The sequence below is a fragment of the Leptinotarsa decemlineata genome, unplaced genomic scaffold (genome assembly GCF_025532065.1).
Source record: "Leptinotarsa decemlineata unplaced genomic scaffold, Ldec_3_MD MMD2_tig00003335_RagTag_RagTag, whole genome shotgun sequence".
Taxonomy (NCBI): Eukaryota; Metazoa; Arthropoda; class Insecta; order Coleoptera; family Chrysomelidae; genus Leptinotarsa; species Leptinotarsa decemlineata.
Genome location: NW_027412587.1, coordinates 4,958,240 through 4,980,673, shown reverse-complemented (window position 1 = coordinate 4,980,673; position 22,434 = coordinate 4,958,240). Strand labels below are relative to the sequence as shown.

Below are 22,434 nucleotides of genomic sequence, written 5' to 3'. Positions count from 1 at the left end.
GAAGGAAATATGGAAAAATTTATTAAACAAAAAAAAAGTCATTCAGTTTCCAACATAGACAGCCTCTGCTGCGTCAAAATGGCGACATCAACCATAGCTTCAGGCACCAATAATTCAGCAACATTATATTTAAGAGACTCTTCATAAGCGTAAAGTATGCTGGTATCATAAATCATCATTTTACTCTGAGTTAGAGCCAGAATACAGTTTCGAATCCTAGCAATTGTTTCACGTTCCTGTCTTGGGACAACCTGAAATAAATATTAAATGTTGAGAGTAAAATCAAATATCAATGATAGAAAACCACACCTCTTCTAAATTCTGTACAAAACCTCCAACGCTGTCTTCAGAATTATCGATAATAGGACAAATCCAGATAAAACCATTGTTTCCGAGTATAACGCTTGCTCCTATGGGCAAATTGTGGAAATGGGTTTTACTTCTTTTGATCAGAGAAGGAAATACTTTAATCAATACTCCTTGGGATAACTAAAATTGGACTTGTTAATTCACAATTCAAAGCCATAATATGAAAATATTTTCACTAGGGTGCCTTACTTTTCCATAACGTAAGCTTCTTGTATGAAGTGATAATGATCCATCGGAGTAAACACTTTGGACTTCAGCACTAATAAGATCGCCTTCTTGAAGGAACTGCCTCATCATGTGTTCATCTTCCACTGACCTTCGTCTCTAATAATAATATCAAATTCACATAATACATAAAATAGAGATGTTTTACAATCGGTATTCAACCACAGTAACCAATACATTGTTAAACCACTACAAGATATATTCTTTCTCTATCATTTCTTTTGATTCTGCACGACTCACAAGCAAATCAATTATAATTGATTTGCTTGAACAAATTATTTATGGTGCTGTGCTTGTTTACATTTCAGTCAAAATACATGAGGGCGAACAAATAAAAAATTTGTTGAAATGTCAGGATATTTCTAACAAAAAACTCCTAACCAGTGAGCTATCAAGGCATAATAAACAGCTTTTGCAGCTGATGACCCACGTTCACTGGAAACCAACCTAAAAGCACAGCACCTAGAAGCCAATTTTTACCCATGTTGACAATATGCTTTTCAAATCCGTAAAAATGTGGTATTTGTACAGTTTTCAATGCTCTTCCGTTCCCCAATTCACACCTGAAGGATAGTAGGTATAAGTGTTTTTGAAATATTTGATGTGGTACAATTTGAGTCGCACCATTGTTTGAAACATTCCCTAATACAATTTTTTCCTTCTTTTTTCGTACTATGGTTGTATCACCTGCAAATACCTCAAATTTATCTTAGATGTCAATATTCAATAAATCATTGATATATAAGAAAAGGATGGGACCTAATATGGACCCTTGCAGTACACCATACTTAATATACTCTTCGGTGGAATAAGAGAACGTTTTCACTATTTGATGATGGTCTGGGCTAATTGAAGAATTGATCTTTTCTCAAATGAAAACATTTTTAACTCCTTTCCTAATGTATTCTTACCAATTCTCCTCCAGGAAGATTCACAGATGACAATAACAACAAGGAGTCCAATCTGGAATTAGTTTCGACTTTCCACCTCTTCTGTTGAACTTCTGTGATTCTTCCAACGATAACATCTCCTACTTCACCATTATATCTGCTTTTCAATGGCCTCACCGATATGAGATTATTGACTTGCTCTCTGACACCAGCAACGGAAGCTTTCAACAAGCCGCTCTCCTCATAAGTACCATGTCCCCTTCAAATTAAATAATGAATCAATATAATTTTCAGAATGAAAATACTTGGCTAGTGGAATTCAGTACCTCATGAACTCATTTTGATTGGTTATTAATTCTCCTGGAGTGAATATTTTGGGATATCTTTGATTAACAGCTACAGAGGAGTTTACTCGCTGAGATGCTAAGCGAATACGAATTTTTTTAGACATATTCTCAATGAAACTGAGTAATAAAAAATGCAGTTTCTTTCAATTATAGAAATATAAATTAATTATAAGTTTTACAAAAACAATGAAAATCTTGGTTATTAACTGTCTTCTTCTTGATTCTACGATTGGTTTGAAGTTTTTTGGCTTTGCTGCTATAGGATATTGAAGCGTTAATAAATAAATAAATTACTCAAAAACTTTGACTTATGACATAACATAAACATTTTGAGGTTGCATATGCATCTTGAATTGGCGAGGCATTCATTTTTTTATTCTTTCAAATGATTGATCTGAGCTCCCACAATCTCAAAAAATTAAAGAATGGTCTACGATTCAAATTCATTTGAGCTCGAGTCAATTTCAAGGTCAGCGCCACTCGTGTTATCTTATAAACATATAGAAAAATCCTGTGAGGAAAGTTGTACGAGTGTCGATCTCAGATGTATCACTCAGATGTATCCACAGTCCACCATGGTATTACTAAAGAGAAAATACTTATCTGTGGTGTTGAATAAGAAAATCTATGGTATCAGCCGGGAAAGGAACGTTAAAACAGGTAAATATTTCAAATTTTATTTTGAAATATTCATTTTGTTCATACGTACGTATCACTTTTCGAAACAGTTGTCAGATCTATATTGATTTCTGTATACTGTTGGTTGTTAAATGTGCATTTTGAAAAGTTTGTATCTGGAGAAAGTGTTTCTGTGAGAGTTATTATATACGAAAGATTTCAAATCTACTTTTCGTTCTTTACAAATAATGAATGTAAGCATTTCGATACATAATATAATTCAAAAACGTTTCCATACATTAACTCACGCTGGACCACGACTTCAGCTGAATCACCTGTAAATTATTTTACAGTAGCGTTATTTTCATTTCCTCATTGAATCTCATCCCTCCATACCAACTGCGTTTCACAATACTAGTAAAAAATAGAAAAACAAAATCTTGTCTACTGTTTGACAAATCGAATAAAATAGGATTAGTAGTGTCGAATGGCATATCGGTGGCCATACAATGAAGTAATGAGAAGTAGAATAATTACATTATTGCCATTGCATGTGTCACTGTCGGTACTGTCAGTGATTGTTTACTATTTTGACTTTTGACAACTTCAAAATTCAGGAACACGAATAGTGTGTTGTCACGTATCATGTGTTAAGTATTATGTTATAAGAGAAAATATCATCTATTAATAATTAACAAACAGTCAAACCCATGATGAGTCTAACGACCATCTTCCTAGTCGCACTAATTTTCCACAAAACCGTCCAAAACGACGTGAGGGGATTCGATGATTCCGTGCTCTTTAGCCTAAACTGGCCTGGAGAACTTCTCCCAGAAGATATAAACGCAGACGACGAGACTATAATAGTGACGTCCGAGCATAAAGAGCAGTACAAGTGTTACATTCCTAGCATAACTGAAAAAGAATCGAATCTTGATGAGAAATATGATGGCCCCACAGCGCTGGAGCTCATTTCGCCTCTCTTTACGCAAACGATGTGCTCGTTCAGGTTGGAATCCTACTGGACATATGAAGTTTGCCACGGCAGGTATATTAGGCAGTACCATGAGGACAGAGAAGGTAAAAATTGTAATAACTTTATTCAAAATGGATATCTCAATGTACATGCATTAGAGTGCAAAGTATCTCAAGTATTAATGTCAAGTGCATATACACAGACCGGTATTTGAAATATTTATTTTGGAATTTATGTTCATTAGTATTTCAAATTGGATATCATAATATGCATCATAAGAGCAAAAAACAAAAAGCAGATACAATTATTAAATTCAAGATGCATACATTATTGTATATAAGAAGAAATGGTAGCAAAATGTTCTTATGAATTTTCGACCTTAGTAATTTTTTCACTGAATTTTTGGGATAATTGCAGTTTCTCTTTTCATTATAATAATTACTATGCTTGTCAAGTTTGGACAAGTATTTTTAGAGAGTACTCTTGATTTGAGTTTGTGCCATGAAGGAACTTCTATTGAGTTAAAAATACAATGATATGAAGAAAGTCTCAGTGCGGCTAAATAATCATAAACACAAGTCCTTTGAACATTGAAAGTTCTTACTATTTCAAGAAGCTGGTTTTTCTCATATGCTCCTTTGAAAAATAGCATTGCCAACAAAAAATTCTGAATATGTTTCTGTGCTGGAACCGTGTTAACATGTTGTATTTTTTCATATATTATGTATTTCAACTGGTGGTTACTAATAAATAAATGAATAACTCAATTTGTTTCGACCTTGTGACATTAATTTGATGGAAACAACATTATTTCTACTAATTTATTTGTATTTGTTACAAAGAAAAATTTGATTTTCATGAAATTTTCACTAAGTAATAGTAATGTCTTTAATTGTAATTGTCATTTAAAATCCAAATTCGTATGTACAAATTGTAACAATATGTACCGAATATGTTTGTTTCCAAATAGTCTAACTTTAGTGCTTGTCAAGTACCTATATGCTGCTTTTATATTTATAATAATATGACGAAATGAAGATGAAAAAGTTGGTGTGTGGTAATGCGCTTGTAGAAATTCAATAACAAAACATTTGAACTGTTGCAAAGTATTTCTTCTTGTGAAGTTGTTTGGCAGTTTATTGAAGTTCAACAGATTGTTATGAAATGAAGAGTCCATGGTCGTTGCAAGATTGGTTCTTAACTTACAGATCATTACTACCTCTTGTTCGATCACTATGAATTTGATGGTGAAAAGTAATATTTTTCAACTAAGAATTTGAAAAATGAAGAACTTTCAGAAATAAAGTAATCTGTCTTTCACTGTTAACCAATGTAGGGAAAACAACAAAGGTGCAGGAGTATATCTTGGGTAAGTGGGATGAGAGTTACTTTGAAAGGCTGATGTCGAACGCCAAGGAGGAGGAACTGGACACAACTTCACCGATTCCTGTGAAGAAGATCGACAATGTAAATTTACCCTACTATGAACTTACAATGGGCAACGGCACGTCGTGCGAGTTAAACAATAACAAGCCCCGCGTGACGAAAGTGCTTTACGTTTGCTATATTCACGGCAAACATGAGATGTATTCTCTTAAAGAAACTTCAACCTGCGTGTATGAAATAATAATTTTGTCTCCGTTACTCTGCACACATCCCAAATACAAACCGGCAGAGTCAGGCGAACACAAAATCAACTGCGTTCCTCTGGACAATAGCTACAAGATGCCTTACAGTCTAGCGAAGTTGATGCACGATTCGGCGGAGCTGCGTGGAAAGTCAGATTTGTCGGATAGATTCTCTTTGGAACTGATCAAGCTAGACAAAGATGAACCAGTCATCATCCCTGAGAAGAACGTGCATGATACTTCTCCCGTTGAAAGTTTTTTAAAAGGTAAGAGATGTTTTTTAATCTACGAGGTTTGTTCCTAAAAAAATATATTCATTCCTCTACATTAATGTTGTCACCTTCAAAATGGTCTCAATTAGATATTTTGCATTTATACCAGCGCTTCTTCCAATTCTCAAGACACTTTTTGAACTTGATATTTGCGATAGCCTTTGGCTCTTTTAGCGATGCGCTTTTAATGTCATCTATACTTGTAAAACGATGGACCTTTTAGGTTTTGTTTATTTTTAGAAATAGGAAAAAGTCACACGGATCCATGTCTGGCGAATAAGGTGGCTGGGGTATCATTGGTTAATTGGTCGTGGTGCGAAAGCCTTAAATTTGTTTTTTCATAAAACCTGACGTTTTTTTGGGATTGCTTCACGACTTTGAACTTGTAGGTAGTATTCCTTATTGACCGTATGACCTATGTCATTAAAATCGATATGCTGGGGCGCCCGGACATTCGTCATCTTCTAAATCTTCACAGCCATCTTGGAAATGCTTATACCACTCGTAAACTTTAGTTTTACCCATAGCAGACTCACCATAGGCCTTTGTTAACACTTCACACACTTCATTTCATTTTTTACGCAAAATTTGATAGAAATTCTTTGATCCATTTGTTTTAATGCTCTTAATCCCATGCTCTTAAAAACATGTCTAACCTTAACGGCTGCTACAGCCAATGTAAACGATGTACACAACTGAAAATTTTATCATACTTCAGGAACATGTATATCAACACAATAAAAATAGGCAATCGGACTCAAACCCGAGAAATTCAAAAATTCCTGTTGTTTTCTGAAAATACCTCATATGGATAATGATATTTTCATTTTCCCATATGTCTCCTCCCTTAATATAGAAAATAGTTTGTTATGTAAACAGCTGCATATTTACCAAAAGAGTTTTGGATGCCGCTATTTAAAATTATAAAATTAATTGGTGTTTCTACTTAAAAATTCATTATGTCGATTTCATTTATGTTTTATGAAAAGAAAAATATGGTTTTTCCTTTTTTATTCAAGTTTCTCATTTTTTATATTTGTGATGGCACTTGATGAAAATTCATCATAAAAGTATTAAACAATCTGTGATATTTTTGTGTATCAGTTCAGAAACGCCAACACATTTTTTCAATATACAATCATTTCTTCCAGTTGAAAAAATTTTGTCTCATGGAACAAATAGTTCATAAAAAATCAGGCAAATTTGTTAAAAATTAAACTTTTGTATCTGATAAATCAGCTTCCTGAAACAGGAAGCACTTTTCCCAAAAGATTTTTTTTTAATGGAAAGGCTAATTCAACATCTTCATACTATCTTTTGGCAGAAAAGTATGAGTTCAATCGTTGTTATAGTATATTTCATTAGCAAGATAAAACTTGATCTATCCATTAAAATAATGAACAATTTTCACAAACATTTATTTCTAGACAAATTAAAACTTTGGAATCCTTGAAAACCAATGGATTTTAAAACCCAATAACCAGTTTCAATTGAATAATTATTCTCTGTCAAATTAAATTTATAATAATAAAATTATTATTTTGTTGTAAAATCGATTAATATACAGGGTGTTAACTAAGTATGTACCATAAATTTAACAGACGATTCTTTAGGTAATTTTAAAACGAAATTTTCATATAAACATGGGTCCGCAAATCCTTCGAGACCAACTGGGCGTCAGCTCCTATGCGGTTTTTTTATGGTTTCACAACAGAGGAAATCGACTAATTATACCAAAAATTGTATAAGCAGCAGCCGACACTGGCCAACAGATGAAGTCTGATCCTGCTCCATGACAAACCCCGTCTGAACCGCCCAGAATCTTTTCAAGCATTCCGATAACTTTTTTCACCGGTAGAACCTTCTCCAATCATGCCAGGCGAAAACGGCCTTCATCGACTTCTTCGAATCCCGAGCACGCGATTTTTATGTTGACGGAAATGATCAACTAGTGTTACGTTGGCAAAAGTGCACTGATTCAAATGACGCTTACTTCGGTTCAATTGAATAGGTATTTACCGAGATATAACAGTTTAAAGTACTCATTAAAACGGACAAAACTTTTAAAACAATCTAATGAATCCATATTACTCTTCATTCAGAGAAGAGCTTGGGTATCAGAGTATTCAAGTGTTCGAAAATTTATTTGAAACAGAAATCCTGATAAAAAACCAATAATTTTCTTGAAACTAAAGGAACATTAAACATATTTTGTGTTTATTAATGTAGGGGAGACCGGGGCATGTTGTAACACGAGGTAAGGTGTAACAGTCGCAAAGTTTATTCTGAAAGTTTATTCTGGCAACCCCGCATCATGCAGAGGCTTCTAGGGAATGTTATCAGTGCCAGTTTCACTTATGCAGCCAATCGCTATATATCGGTGTTACGTTTATTTCTGAGATTGTTAATATTTTGATCTAGCACTTTGACTTCGATTAACTACTATCACAAACCGGTGAAGCTTTCGTTTTTTTGACACAAACTAGTCATTGCACATTGCCTGATCACAGTGTATACGTATTTTAGTGATATGATGTTTTCTTTAAAATTTACCGAGATAATTCTTATAAAATCAAGCTCTGGGTAAATTGTAACAAACTGCTCGGGGCAAAATGTAAAATATTACTACTTACCCCGCTCAAACAAACATGCAGTTTACTGAAATATCACTTGCTTTTAGGGTGAGAACGTATAAGAAAAAAACAAACAGAGGTTCTACTTCTAAAGAAGACATGGAGAAGGCCTTACACAGAGTTTTACACAACAAAGAGTCAATTCGCTCACTGGCAAAAGCTTAGATATATGTCATGTGACTCTCTTGAGGTATGTTAAAAAGGCAAACGTTTCGGAGGCTCATTTCAAATTGAACAGTGTAGGCTATCACCCAAGACCAGTTTTTAACGATCAGCAAGCCACCAGTCTAATAGAATATTTGAAAAGTGCTTAAAAAATTTATTTCGGTTTGACTACCAAGGAAGTTCGTAAATTGGCCTATGAGTGTGCCTTGCATTATGATATTAAAGTTCCAAACTCCTGGAAGGAAAACAAGTGTGCTGGACAAGATTGGCTGACAGATTTTCTAAAAAAAAATAGGGAGCTCTCTATTCGGACCCCAGAACCTACAAGCTTTTACAAAGAGCAATGAATTTCAATAGTTAATGTGTCCCTATTTTTTGATAAGCTAGCTAATGTTAGACACAGATACGATTTTACTGCTCCCCAGATTTGGAATCTCGATGAGACGGGTGTAACTACCGTACAAAAAGTTAGTAAAATTATCGCCGTAAAAGGAACCAAGCAGGTTGGTGGCATTACTTCAAGTGAGAGAGTTGTCACTTTATGTACTGCCGTAAGTGCGATCGGAAATTCTATACCACCTATGTTTCTGTTTCCTAGAAAAAAAATTCACGATCATTTTATTAGAGATGGTCCCCCAGGGTCCATTGGAACAGCTAATGGTTCTGAATTTTATAAATTTATGGAGCACTTGCTCACGTAAAGCCATCGGAAGACAGTCCAGTCCTCTTATTATTGGACAACCATGAGTCCCATTTAGCAATAAAAACTATAAATTATGCAAAAGAAAATTAGGTGGTGATGCTGTCTTTTCCGCCCCAATGCTCTCACCGTTTGCAGCCCCTAGACAGGTGCGTATATGGCCTCTTCAAAAAGTATTTATCTTCTGCTCAAGATAGCTGGATGCAAAGCAACGCCGGAAAGTCAATGACGTGATGTTCGTGATGCACTACCACTGGCAGATACTCCTATAAATATAATGAAAGGTTTTAAGGTTTCTGGCATAGAACCTTTCAACCGGGAAATTTTTAGCGACGATGACTTCTTACCCGCTTCTGTGATAGAGCATCCGCTACCACCACCACCTATATCCTCCCAAACAGATGATTTGAAACCTATTGTAACAACGACTGGCCTACCCCAAGAATGTTCACAGGCATCCACTTCTAAATGCTATCCTGCTCCTTTCAAACGCACCTTCAAAGACAAGGATGCATTCTCTCCAGAGTTTGTTCGGCCACTTCCTAAAGCAGAACAAAGAAATAAAACAAATAGGGGAAGAAAAAAACGAAAATCTGCCATTCTAACTGACACACCAGAAAAAAATGCCCTGGAAGAAGAACAGAATGAACGCAAATCTAAAAAGCAGAAAGAAATTATGAAGGCACAAGTGAAGAAAGTAAAAAAAAAAAGTTTTGGTGGAATCAGAATCATCTTCTGAAGACAAGTACTTTTGCTTAGTTTGCACTGAACCCTTTAGCAATAGCAAAGCGAACGAACATTGGAATAGGTGCAGTGTATGCAAAATGTGGTCACATGAAGATTGCACTGAGGGAAACTCTCCTTATATCTGCCAGAATTGCGATTCTGATAGTGAATAAGTGATTATTATTACATCAAGTTTTCTAATGTTGTTTTAATAACATGTGTTTGCATTAATATTTTTAGAGATGTTTTTTGTAGTCAAATGTATGTTCATATTTTTCTTGAAACAAATAAAATAGATGTGTTACAACTCACCCCATATGGTGTTACTTTTTGCCCCGGGCCGGGGCACATTGTAACAATGGGACAACTTTATTTAAAATGTTGTTAGAGGTCTAACTATATTAATATATATATATATATATATATATATATATATATATATTAATATATTTGACAAGAGGTTGTTACAACCTGCCCCGGTCTCCCCTACAAATGAAATACATATATCAGTAAAATTGAACAATATCACTCAATAATATACTGATACTAAATACAGCATAAAAATTTATTTTAAATAATCAATTGTATGATTAAAAAATATTACTACAGGACATTGCAAGGAATTTACTTACATTGAAAATTATTGAACAGCGATAAATTGAGAAGAAATTTGAGTATGAATCAGTCTTTTACTTTCCTGTCGTCACTTTCAAAAGTTACATTTAGCTCACAATTATTGGGATGTCAATAAATGTGCTACACGTCAACAAATAAACGTATCCTAAATGTTGATGAAGGTTAAATCAATGGCCCCAGATGCCAACCTTGTGGAACACAACAAGCAACTTTCCTTTCATTTAAATTATTTTGACCATCTGGTTGTCATTGAACTGACATAAACAATTTGTATCTACATACGAAAAAATATATTTAATTTCCAACTCTTGAATAGGTTATTATCATTTCCTAGGTGAGAACTGCTTGAATGGTGGAACAGGCTGGTGGAAATTTGAATTCTGCTATGGCAAATCCGTCGAGCAGTACCACTTCGAGAAAGATGGCAGGCGGATTTCAATAAATCTTGGTATTTTTGACAAGCAGAAACACCTAGACTGGATCAAAAACAACCCCAACAAGAGGCCGAAACCGATCCAACAGCGAAAACAAATCTCACATTTATACTCTGGAGGATCAGTGTGTGATAAAACAGGCAAGCCCAGACAAACAGAAGTTAGATTGAAGTGTTTGCAGAACCCTCCAAGCCACAACACTGTATCGCTTTATCTGCTGGAGCCCAAATATTGCCAGTACATACTGGGAGTTGAGTCTCCACTGATATGCGATATTCTGCCCAGGGCTGATGAAAATGGTCTGGTTGATGTCTTAGGAAATGAGTTGAGCGAAAGTGAAAGCACTGCAACTATCAATATAAGGTTGTGATAGGAAATTTTCGAAGTGAGATTTCTTTTAAGACCTGGAAAATTCTTTCTAATAGATTTGGATTGTTCGAGTGGTATCATGGCCACTCTCTTTGAGAAAATGTTATGTAAGTCATACTACCAGTAGTTTCACTAAATAAAATTCAATAGTATAGTTTTCAAATACAACTTTTTATTTGCTCCAGAAATGGAATAGAATGTTCAGATATTTTACAAGCATTCAAATTGATTTCATAGTTCGTTTCTATCAGGCGAATGAAATTTTATCAATATTTGTATTACTTTTATTTAATTTCAGGTAATGTCTCAATCCCAGCTCAATTATTTTTCTGAATATAACAATTCTCTACAACTAAAAACAGCACTGTATTGAGAAATTATTCAAAACAGTCAAGTGATGTTTTCATTTTTAAATTCATATACTCGTATTTAGCAAATCTAACATGAAAAATTTCCGGGTTTGATATATTTTTTAACACCATTGACATCTTTAGAGAAGGAAAGATGTTTATTGATTCATTCCTGTGCAGTTTTAGGAAATATACTATACAAAGTGTTTCTAACGATTTAAAATTATAATTTCTATATTCTCTTCGAAAGTTGTTGTGTTGTGATATTTAATTTTGTTATAATAAATATATTGAAAAAACTGTAGTTTTCTTTCAATGTTTTTTTAATGTATTACAAATTAACAAAAAAACAGTTTGATACAAATTGTTCACAGCCTGTTTTTAATCAAAGGAAATCAGACACTCGCACAAAGAACATATTAAAGAACCACAAATAGTAGCCTTGTGATTCTTTTTTTTTGTTGATACTCTGTTGAAGCTTTTAGAAATATTTCAATCAGTAATAATGTAACTAATAGCAGTTTCATATATATATATATATATATATATATATATATATATATATATATATATATATATATATATATATATATATATATATATATATATATATATATATATATATCTTAGCGACTGGAGATATGCACAGTAAAATAAATTAACGGTATCTATCAGTCAAAAAATCAAAACTCTGCTTTACTTTGCCAAGCTTTCACTTCTGATGGAAAGCTTTTTCAGGGCCAATGAATAACATTATAATTCATACTTACAGTAAAAATGAGTAAAAAAAATGAATTGAACATATAAATCAATGAAAGAAAGTTAAACATTGATGGATTTTTTTTGGTTTGACAAATGTCATACCTTCACATAGATGTCATTTTTCAATGGGCATGATGATTTGATAATCTTTGACTCTAAAGGAAGAGTTGATTGATACTATTATCATTGTGTTTTTTGGTGTAGTTCCAATAAGTTACTGTATATACTGCTGAGATTATCAATGTCAGTTCTCTTATTCATACAATCAGAAGACTTATTGATTTCAACCATTTCAAGAAAAAGGCGTTTGGAAATGTTTTTTTCTGAATGTAAAACTTTGATGTGGAGTATTTTGGTTTATGTCCTCCTTTAGAGTCAAAGATTATCAAATCATCATGCCCATTGAAAAATGACATTTATGTGAAGGTATGACATTTGTCAAACCAAAAAAAATCCATCAATGTTTAACTTTCTTTCGTCGATTTATATGTTCAATTCGTTTTTTTTTACTCATTTTTACTGTAAGTATGAATTGTAATGTTATTCATTGGCAAAAAAACCCACAATTCAATAAATTAAAGGCCCTGAAGAAGCTTCTCATTAGAAGCGAAAGCTTGGCAATTACCAACCGAATTTCAAAAACCAAACATGAAATGATATCAGAATTTAACGTAGCATCTGAATATGTAATGATATACAGGGCGTTCTATTTTAAAAAATGGAATTTTGGTCTGTAGCACCTACACCAAACACCCTGTATATTTAAAAATTATATCAAAATATAGCTCTCATGAACTCCTAAAACTTTTGTATGAAATATTTTTGTGTATCTCCTTCAACAAACCAGATATTGCCTGTCACATAAAATGTGGGACACCCGGTATGTATATATATATATATATATATATATATATATATATATATATATATATATATATATATATGTATATTTCAATATTAAATGTTACAAAAAGGATTTGAAGCTTTATATCTTCTATTAATTATCTGCGAGCGCTTTCGACAGTTGGTAGTACTGTCATCTTCTACTCAAACAGTTTGAGTAGAGCCACAATACCAGACGTTTTCTTTGTATTGCTTCTTGCATGCAGCGCATCAAGATAATACTCCTCATTGACCTACCATGTGGCAAGAACTCTCAATGCACTACGCCACGGTAATCGAAAAAAAACAGTGATCAAAACATTTGATCGAAACTGACGTGCTTCTTTTGATTTTAGCTCTCCTAGGCGCTTCCATTGGAACGATTGAACTTTGGTTTCGATGCTATAACCATATATCCATGATTAGTCAAAATTTAGCAATTTTGGAACAAACTTCGCTGCCACACGCTTTATGTCCAAAATTGCTGAAAAAATTGCATGGCATGAGCCAAAAGATATGGCAGCATCTTCAGCAATTTCTCTAGTTCTTCACTTTCTCAATATTTTCATCGGTTGTCGATATGCTGGGGCGTTCAGGGCGATACGACTTCGTCGACAGTCGATGTCTCAATTTCTTCCATCTCCACACTCAAATGTCTTTTTTTGAATCGTTTCCTGGCTGGACGCAGTGTCATCAGCAGTGTCTGTACTGGACATCTTGGAAATCAATTTTAAACAACCCACGCCACACAAACACGCAAACGACTGATTACAACCCTGTGCTGGTACCGAACTCGTACCAAGAAGGCGAATTCACCAATGAACGCTGCCCTTTCCATCTGACACTGGACGATCACTTGAACATCACGCTTCGGTTTTGTTCTGTTTCACTCTATCTTGGATTTGGATAGACTTTATATCCATACTAAATAATGCATTTCTTAGTAGCTCAAATTAAATTCATTCCACACAAGATCTTTTGACTAAAAATGTCTTCGATTGGAAACATTCATGAGAAAGTACAAAAACAATGCAAAAATAATTGTATGGTATATTTCAGATATGAATAATGTTCAATCCAAAAATCTGATTATTGACTAGTAAAGATAATTAAAATATGCGATTATCTAAAAAGACTTCTAATACACTTTGGTCATAATATATGAGCGATAAATTCGACCACCGTTTTATATCACAGAATAAATATATAACCTAATCGACAGTTTTATTCTCGTTTGTTTTTCTTTCCGAAAATCTTCATCAGCGACTTCGACATGAAATAAGGCTTCTCCGCAGACCCGTCATTCCTCTCACAGTCCTCCACTGAAAGAAAAATGAATAAGCAATATGAAAACGCTATAAAATTAAAGAATCCAATACAAAAACCTATTTATATACTTACAGAAGCACAAAAACAAGGTGTCTACAGCCATGCTGTAGACTCCAAAGAAGAGCGATGATATGAGGTACGTGCAGATCATTATAATAACGACTGGCACTATTCCATAGTGCATATTAGAATTGTCGATGAACTTTGGGACTAGATCAGTAGCGAACAAGACATAAGAGACTGCTCCCACTCCTAACGTTAGCAACACCTTGCTGAGGAAAAACAGAAAATCTGTCACCTGAAAAAAAAAATACTATGAAACGCCTTGACCTCCACGATGACCTGATTTGAAGTGAAATCAGTATATATGCCATCGCCATGTAGATTTTGATAAAAAACGAATCCCTAACCTTGTCCAGAACATATACTCTGATGATGTTCCTCATCAGGAGCATGAACGCGTCTTTAGCACTTGTACAGAAATTCTTTCCGTGTACGGCGCACATGATGTACGCGTTCTTGTTGATGAACTTCAAGAATTTTTCCAGGCAGTAGAAGAAACACTTGAGGAGGCACATTATTGCTTTTGTGAATTCATTATCGTACTTCTTCAACTTCTGGTCGAGGTATTCCAGTATTACTCTTATAATACGGCATATCGCGATAATCAGTGAGCCGAAAGCCAGAGTTCCAATGTGGTATCTGAAAAAAATATTTTATTTAGAAGAGACAGTAACAGGTCAGTATCTTGAACGATAACAAATAAGTAACACAAGTACTTGAAAAAATAAAATTTAAGCAACAAATATTTGTTTCAAATTCATTTTTGATTTGAGTTTGTCATATTTCTCAATTGTATTCAGCAGTTCATTGCCTAATTTCATTCCAGCATAATAGATTGTTCATACTTATATTTGTCAAATTATTTAAGAATGTTGGTTGTTATTGACAATAGTAAAAGAAGAAAGTTATACAAATCATGAAACCCGTTTGTTATCATTATAATAATACATTGAACATCATAACAAAAAGGTTGTTTTTACCAGAAAGCAAACTTTCAATATATGTAATGAAGAAATATTTTATTTTTTGGGGTGTTTATAAAGAACCACGCACAAACCTCAGGTAGGTATGGAAAATGGCTTTCGCTGAATTCTGCCGATTTTTTGATATGATGATTTTTTTCAATGTCCTTGTCAAAGATCTCCACGAGCACAACAAAATATAATGGACAGTTTTTGAGAAAAAAATTGCTCAAAGTCGGCAAAACGGGGAATTTGTTAATAAAACGAGATAAGTAGGCAGTGTGCGCTTTAGCAATTCTTTCATGGGTCTTGTGTCTTTACAGCACCGTTTGCCACTAATTGCAGACCATACAGGGTAACGTAATCCGAAAAATGAAAAATCATTTTTTATAACATTATGAAAACATTAGATTGTGAAAAAGTTAGTCAATGGATATGGTTATATAAATTATTCAGTCGATATACAGTGTGACCCCTTTTCTCCTTATTTGTTTCTCTGGCTATATTTCTGGGAACATTGAATATGCTCACTAGACATACTTGTGAAACGAATTCAACTTCCGGTTTTTCCGAAAATGACATCAATTTTTTATTTTCAAATGAGACACCCTGTATATTACATGATCGTTTGGGATGATCATAAGAAAAATTTTTACAAATCGTACACGCTTTTCACAAAATGTTGAGGAGATGAAGGAAATTGTAATAGAGAATCGTCGAATCACTATAAGAGAAGTTGCTGGGCAAGAAGCGTGTGGCAGCAAAGTGGCGGCAATAGAAGAGGTTGGGAGAGCCAATACCAAAAAAAGCACGCCAAGTTCGATCAAATGTCAAGATTCTGCTCACTGTTTTTTTCTATTACCGTGGCGTAGTGCATCAGGAGTTTTTGCCACTTGGCCAATAAGAAGTAGAATAAGAATGAAATATATACTCGTAACTTGATCGTGACATCAGTAATTCCAAGAAAAAAATGTTTCCTCAAATAGATTAAAACAGGAACATTCTTTTTGGATGTGGGATAGTACCATTAATTTTTAATATAAATACATAATATGCCCGAAAAAACACTATCACTCACTACGTAGTACGCACCACACTGTATCCTGCATCAACAAAACTCAAACGCACCGCCCATGAACGAATAACGAATAAACTATCAACCCGAAATAATAAATGCCATACGTTGCAAGGGAGCCAAGCCTCCGACCGCTTTAAAAACCAGATCCAACCAGGTTGGAGACCGATCCAACCAGCGACATACGTCCCGATTAGTAATTTCAGTTGCAGAAATCATAGCGTCAGAGGAGGCTAGCCTCCAGTTGGTCTCCGTTAGTGTACGACTGCATTTGTTTTTTATTTAATTATTCGGACGGGATACCATGACGGACCGGGACTAAAAAATATTCCGGTAAATCGTTTTAGTGTTTCTTGATAATATTTGTTATGTGTGTATAAAACAGGCAGTATTATATTATAGCAGTGCTTTTTGGTAATATTTTTACTGTGTTTTTGAAGTGTTTTCTTTCAATTTCAAGGTGTTTTCAGGTTTTCACTTTTCGGTAAGTTTTTTTTTCATTTATTATGGATATAGTCGATTGGTTGCTGACAAATAATATCAAGTCTTTATCTTATGATAATAAATTTTACATTATTAAAACTCTGGGAAGGCCTCAACCAAATTTGATTTCAATTAATGCGTCAGATGATCGACAAAATCGAGGATTTAATATTAGTTGGTACGATAAATGCGATTGGTTAAACGGCTACATTAAACGAGAAAAACTTTTTTGTTGGCCCTGTGTTTTATTTTCCGTACAAACCGAATACCAAACGTGGTCTAAAATAGGATACTCCGATTTAAAAAATTTACCTCGTGTCATGGGGCAAATATGATTCACAATTTGGCACTTTTTTAAACGGTAGCGTTTTTTCGGGCACCTCAAAAACCATCCAAAATGAGCTTATCATAGACAGTGTGGCATATATTATTGAGGAAAATATAAGCAAGGAGATTGAAAGTGTTTCTTTTTTACGTGTACATCACAACTTTCAATCGTTAGATATGTCAAAGATGGTAATGTGGTAGAACGTTTTATGTGTTTTCATGATGTTCCATCTGGGCGCATAGCTGACGATTTGTTTAATTTTTCAATTCGTACGTGTGACACCTATAATTTTAGGCAAAAGTTAATTACGCAAACCTATGATGGGGCTGCGGTCATGGCCGGCCATTGAAATGGTTTACAAACTAAAATAAAGTCCATAGTTCCTCATGCACTTTTTACGCATTGTCATGCCCATGCCCCAACTTTAGTATTAAGCAAAGCGTGCAACAACATAAAATATAGTCTATATGACTTAAGCCTCCCCTGTTCTCCAATGCACGAGCCGTCACTGGTGTAGAATACTCTCGATTGTTCTAAAATTTTGTAAAGGGCAAAGCTTCCAACCGTTATATCTTCAAAAGCACGCTCCTCGGATAAAAACGGCAACTTACTTCGCTGATGAGGAATAGAGAGAGAAAGAGAGCTATCATACCATATAACTCCCATGATCGTGCCACAATAATCCGAGATGTTGCGGGATTTTCCCGAATGTTCCAGACTATTCCCGAAATTTCACAACATTCAGAACGTTCCGGGATGTTCTTGAATGTTTTGAAATGCTTTCGAATACTTTCGGATGTTCTGGACTGTTTTATAACTTAAAGGCGAAACTTCCAGTTCTCACATCTTCAAAAGTATGCTCTTCAGATAAAATATCCCTTTCCAACATATTTGGATGATATTTTCACTAATGTATCATGGTAAAGGTTCATTTTAACATTTAGTGTTTGATTTATTTCAATTGGTTCATAAAGCAATGTCAATTTGAAGAAACACGTCTAATATTTGATGGAAAAAAATGTGGTTAACTATATTCATAGTTTGTAAAAATATTGTTTATATAAATCGAAGATAGGCAAATACATGAGGACATTTTGCTATCAGGAAATTTAGGAAAACCCAAAAACTGAAGTCCTAGCAAATGACGTTGTGGGCAGCAGCTGCTACTGAATAAATTAGGTGTGCTTTTTGTGAACCAATGCCTGTCAAGTAATGAAAAATATGTTTTTCTGTTAACCAGGTGTCGCCCCCCTACGAACGACTACTCTCAAAAGTCAAAACTTGTGGGAGCTAAGAACTAACGAGGTCTCACCTTTTATCGTGTGATTTTCAACACGGAATTACTATAGTCACTATAGTTAATGAAAACCCTTAAAAAATTCTATTTCGGTAATATTTTACTCACCTCAAAGTTCTCAAAAAAGCCGAAGTGACAGCAAAGAATGGCAGCCTCCTCTTCTCGAAGGTCCAGTACCATTGAGCAAAAACACTAGCCAAAACCATCTGACCCAAAGCGCTAACGAAGAACGCTAACCAGAAGAATCCAAAGACGTTGTAAGCTAAAAATTTAAATTCACGTATATATTATTATATTTATAATAATAGAAATAACATTTATTGTTCCCAAGAAGCAACTGGTGTTGGGAACATATACAATTGAACAAAAAACACATACCACAGTTAACCCACTGAAATATTTGAAAAAAATGCTTTCAGATTTGCAGAGAAACTAATGAAAATGTTATGAAAAAGAAAAAATACTTGATAATTCAGTTATGAAACATTGCGCAAATATATTAGCAAATATTTTCTCGTTTTGGTTGGTTTCCGGATTTTGCCGTGGTCTTCTTTGGTTATAATATATAAACGTTTCAACTACAATTGCGGCAGTCACCTTCAGTGCCGAGGTCGAAATACTCTTCTTGACGTATCAACGTATCACTTTCTGTAATGGCGGGTTCTCGCTTACTTCCCGCGCGGTTTGAGTGACTTGGCTTCGTTTTGGCGCTTTTAATGATGTGTGCCAGATCTTTGTTAGATATGTTCCATCTTCCTTTCGGTTGATGTTCTCTTGGTGTTTGTGTATTTTTATAGCTCTGTTACGCCAGCGACGCAAAGTACGGAAATCGCATTTACAAAATGCCAAAATTAGGTACTTTTTAGGTACCGAAGTCAAAAATTAGATGCTCTGTTACTTTTACACCGCAACTCAATACTCAGAGTTGCTAGCAACGCAATGAAAATAATAATGAAATATATATTGAACGTTAAGGAAACACTATTTTAGGTGATTATTAAGTGCTAAACGGGAGGATCGTAAAATTCTCTAATTAATAAACAAAAGCTTCCAATTTCGCTAAACAACAGATTTGAGAATCAGGTTTCTTGAAAACGAGGACGAATGCTCAATCAGGTTTAAACTAAGCGTGGTAATAAAGTGCTAATTAGGTAGTTGCAAGAAATTGAGATGAAAACGACTGTGAATAAGCGGAAAAAAATTCGGGATACCTGATTTGAGAAAAAAATTAACAATATGCAATAAAGTTTTGAAATGCTCGTAAACTAATACATAGACAAAAAAATAAAGTGCTAATTGAGTGCTCACTAGATATTTATAGTAAACCTAGATTCTATAAGAGCTATAGGGCTCATGGACCTGAAAACCACCATGACTGATGTACTGAGTTTTTATAGTACGTTTCTCAATAAATAAGGGCAAGAAAATAAAGTGCTAATTAGGTGCTCACTAGATATTTATAGTAAACCTAGATTCTATAAGAGCTATAGGGCTCATGGACCTGAAAACCACCATGACTGATGTACTGAGTTTTTATAGTACGTTTCTCAATAAATAAGGGCAAGAAAATAAAGTACTAATTAGGTGCTCACTAGATATTTATAGTAAACCCAGATTCCATAATGCCTATGGGGCATATGGATCTGAAAACCACTATGACTGATGGACTGAGTTCTTACAGTACGTTCCTCAATAAATAAGTGCTAATTAGGAGCTCATTAGATATTTATAGTAAATCTAAATTCCATTATTCATATGGGGCTTATGGACTCAATAACCACCATGACTGATGTACTGAGTTCTTATAGTACATTCCTCAATATGACTTTTAACTGGTTCGTCTATATTGAATAGAGTGATCCAATAAAAACAGTCTTTCGCTTACCGTCTAGAATTTTTTTTTTTAGAATGTAACAAAAATTCTTTCAGAAGTGCAGCTCGATATCTCACTGAATTTATAATTGTCTTTCTAAATAACACGAAAAACATTTTTTTTTCCGTTTTCTTTCAGTAGAACTACAAAAATGATTTTGAATCAAATTTTGAAGCTTTTATTCTTGTCGGAAATTTAATTCTCATTAAAGAAGCTCTGATCCTTCTTTGTCGACTTAAGAGATGAAGATGAAGGAAGCTCTGAAAACCTCTGAGGACAAATATTTGCTATTATTATAGTAAAAAAATAAAAATTCGAAATCTTCTCTTTATTCTGTTTACGATAATATCTCACACTTGTTAAATCAAATTATCCATTTTTATTATTCATTTTTACATTTATATTTAGTACAGATAAGTTATTCAGTATACAATATTAATTGCGGAATAATTTGATGACTGTTAGGACGATTTTTTGCACTATAATTGAATTCAGTCCGTTGGTTGTTACGGAAACAGTAAGTTGAATATAGTCTTATTTGTTTTGTTGAATTTGCTTCGTTTGCACTTCTTGACGGTCGTGGAGAATTGCATGATATCATTGATCTTATGATCAATAATGAATGGTGATGCCATTGTAGGTAAGTTTTTGGAACTTCTCTAAGACTCGTAGCCATTATGGAATCTAGGTTTACTAGAAATATCACTTGATTAGCTCTTTATTTTGGTTGTCTATGTATGCGTTTAGAAGCATTTCAAGACTTTATTGTATATTGTTAATTTTTTTCTCAAATCAGGTATCCCGATTTTTTTTCCGCTTATTCATGATTGTTTTCATCTTAATTTCTTGCAAGCACCTAATTAGCACTTTATTACCACGCTTAGTTTATACCTGATTGAGCATTCGTCCTCGTTTTCGAGAGACCTGAATCTTAGATCTGTTGTTTAGCGAAATTGGAAGCTTTTAGCACTTAATAAGCACCTAATAGGTAGTGTTTCGTTAACATTCATTATTTCATTATTATGTTCATTGCATTGCATTACATAATGCTAGCAACGCAACTTTGAGTATTGAGTTGCGGTGTAAGTAGCAGAGCACCTAATTTTTGACTTCGGTACCTAAAAAGTACCTAATTTTGGCATTTTGTAAATGCGATTTTCGTACTTTGCGTCCCTGGCGTAACAGAGCTTATTTTTATGGCTTCTAAATACATTCTTGTTGAATAATGATTCTGTTCGAAAATAACGAGGAGCTAGCAACGTCGAATCATTATCCAACAAGAATGTATTTAGATGCCATAGAAATACATAAACACCAAGAGAACTTCAACAGAAACGAAAAGAAAATATATCTACCAAAGATCTGACTCAAATCATTGAAAGGCGAAGAAACGAAGCCAGGTCACCCAAATCGCACGGGAAGTACGAGGGAAACCAGCATTACAGAAAGTGCGTGAAAAATCAGCACTATAAATGACGCAGCATAAATGAGAGCTTCAGTTTCAGTTAATACGTCAAGCAAAGTAATTAGACCACGCCACTGAAGATGACTGCCGCAGTTGCAGTTTGGAGATTATAACCAAAAAAGACCACGGTAAAGCCGGGAAACCAACCAAAACATTGACGCCAACTGTGAAAGCCTATATTCCTAAATATGGTTTCAATTATTTCGAGAGTCATGAGATTTTACCTTGCAAATAGGGATAGAGAACGTCGTTCTGCATTTTCACGAATCGGCAACTAGCTTCCTGGCACTCAGTTAAGTTTTTGGTAACAGCAGCAAAATTAGTTTTATCACATACAGAATTGAGCTGAAAAACAAATCACTTGTAACAACTCTTGACAGACCTAATTGCACACAAATTAATAATAATAGTAACAATAAGCTTGTTTAACTTCGCAATAAATTCAGATATATTTTCAGTTATGGCATTCGATAGTAATTGAATATTTGTATGAAATAATAATGCCATTTTTCAAGTGTTCTATAACAACTACTTACCTACCTTGAGACAAAATAAATGTTATTGTAGGTTAATTTGC

The 22,434-nt window shown here is 34.2% G+C and overlaps 3 protein-coding genes across 9 annotated transcripts in view; 1 reads left to right on the top strand and 2 right to left on the bottom strand.

The window, feature by feature from the left end:
- On the bottom strand, nt 1-2,064 carry Rrp4 (exosome complex component Rrp4). The gene is made up of 5 exons (XM_023159528.2): nt 1,811-2,064; nt 1,506-1,743; nt 559-693; nt 310-489; nt 1-251 (listed from the first exon to the last, which is right to left on the bottom strand). Exons 1-5 carry the CDS (start codon nt 1,933-1,935, stop codon nt 39-41), a joined length of 891 nt encoding a protein of 296 aa, XP_023015296.1. The 5' UTR covers nt 1,936-2,064; the 3' UTR covers nt 1-38.
- Nucleotides 2,065-3,031: 967 nt separating this feature from the next.
- Nucleotides 3,032-11,642, top strand: LOC111504830 (endoplasmic reticulum lectin 1). The gene is made up of 3 exons (XM_023159540.2): nt 3,032-3,529; nt 4,762-5,319; nt 10,520-11,642. Exons 1-3 carry the CDS (start codon nt 3,160-3,162, stop codon nt 10,987-10,989), a joined length of 1,398 nt encoding a protein of 465 aa, XP_023015308.2. The 5' UTR covers nt 3,032-3,159; the 3' UTR covers nt 10,990-11,642.
- A 2,376-nt stretch (nt 11,643-14,018) lies between these two features.
- Ctl2 (Choline transporter-like 2) overlaps nt 14,019-22,434 on the bottom strand; it is a 76,004-nt gene continuing 67,588 nt past the window's right edge. For all 7 annotated transcript variants that reach the window (XM_074177992.1, XM_074177989.1, XM_074177990.1 and 4 more), the window contains 5 exons: nt 22,082-22,202; nt 18,628-18,781; nt 14,722-15,013; nt 14,384-14,609; nt 14,019-14,304 (listed from right to left, as the gene is read on the bottom strand). In XM_074177992.1, the coding sequence (XP_074034093.1) occupies nt 14,207-14,304; nt 14,384-14,609; nt 14,722-15,013; nt 18,628-18,781; nt 22,082-22,202 (891 nt within the window). In that variant the 3' untranslated portion in view covers nt 14,019-14,206. The remainder of the gene's footprint in view (nt 14,305-14,383; nt 14,610-14,721; nt 15,014-18,627; nt 18,782-22,081; nt 22,203-22,434) is intronic.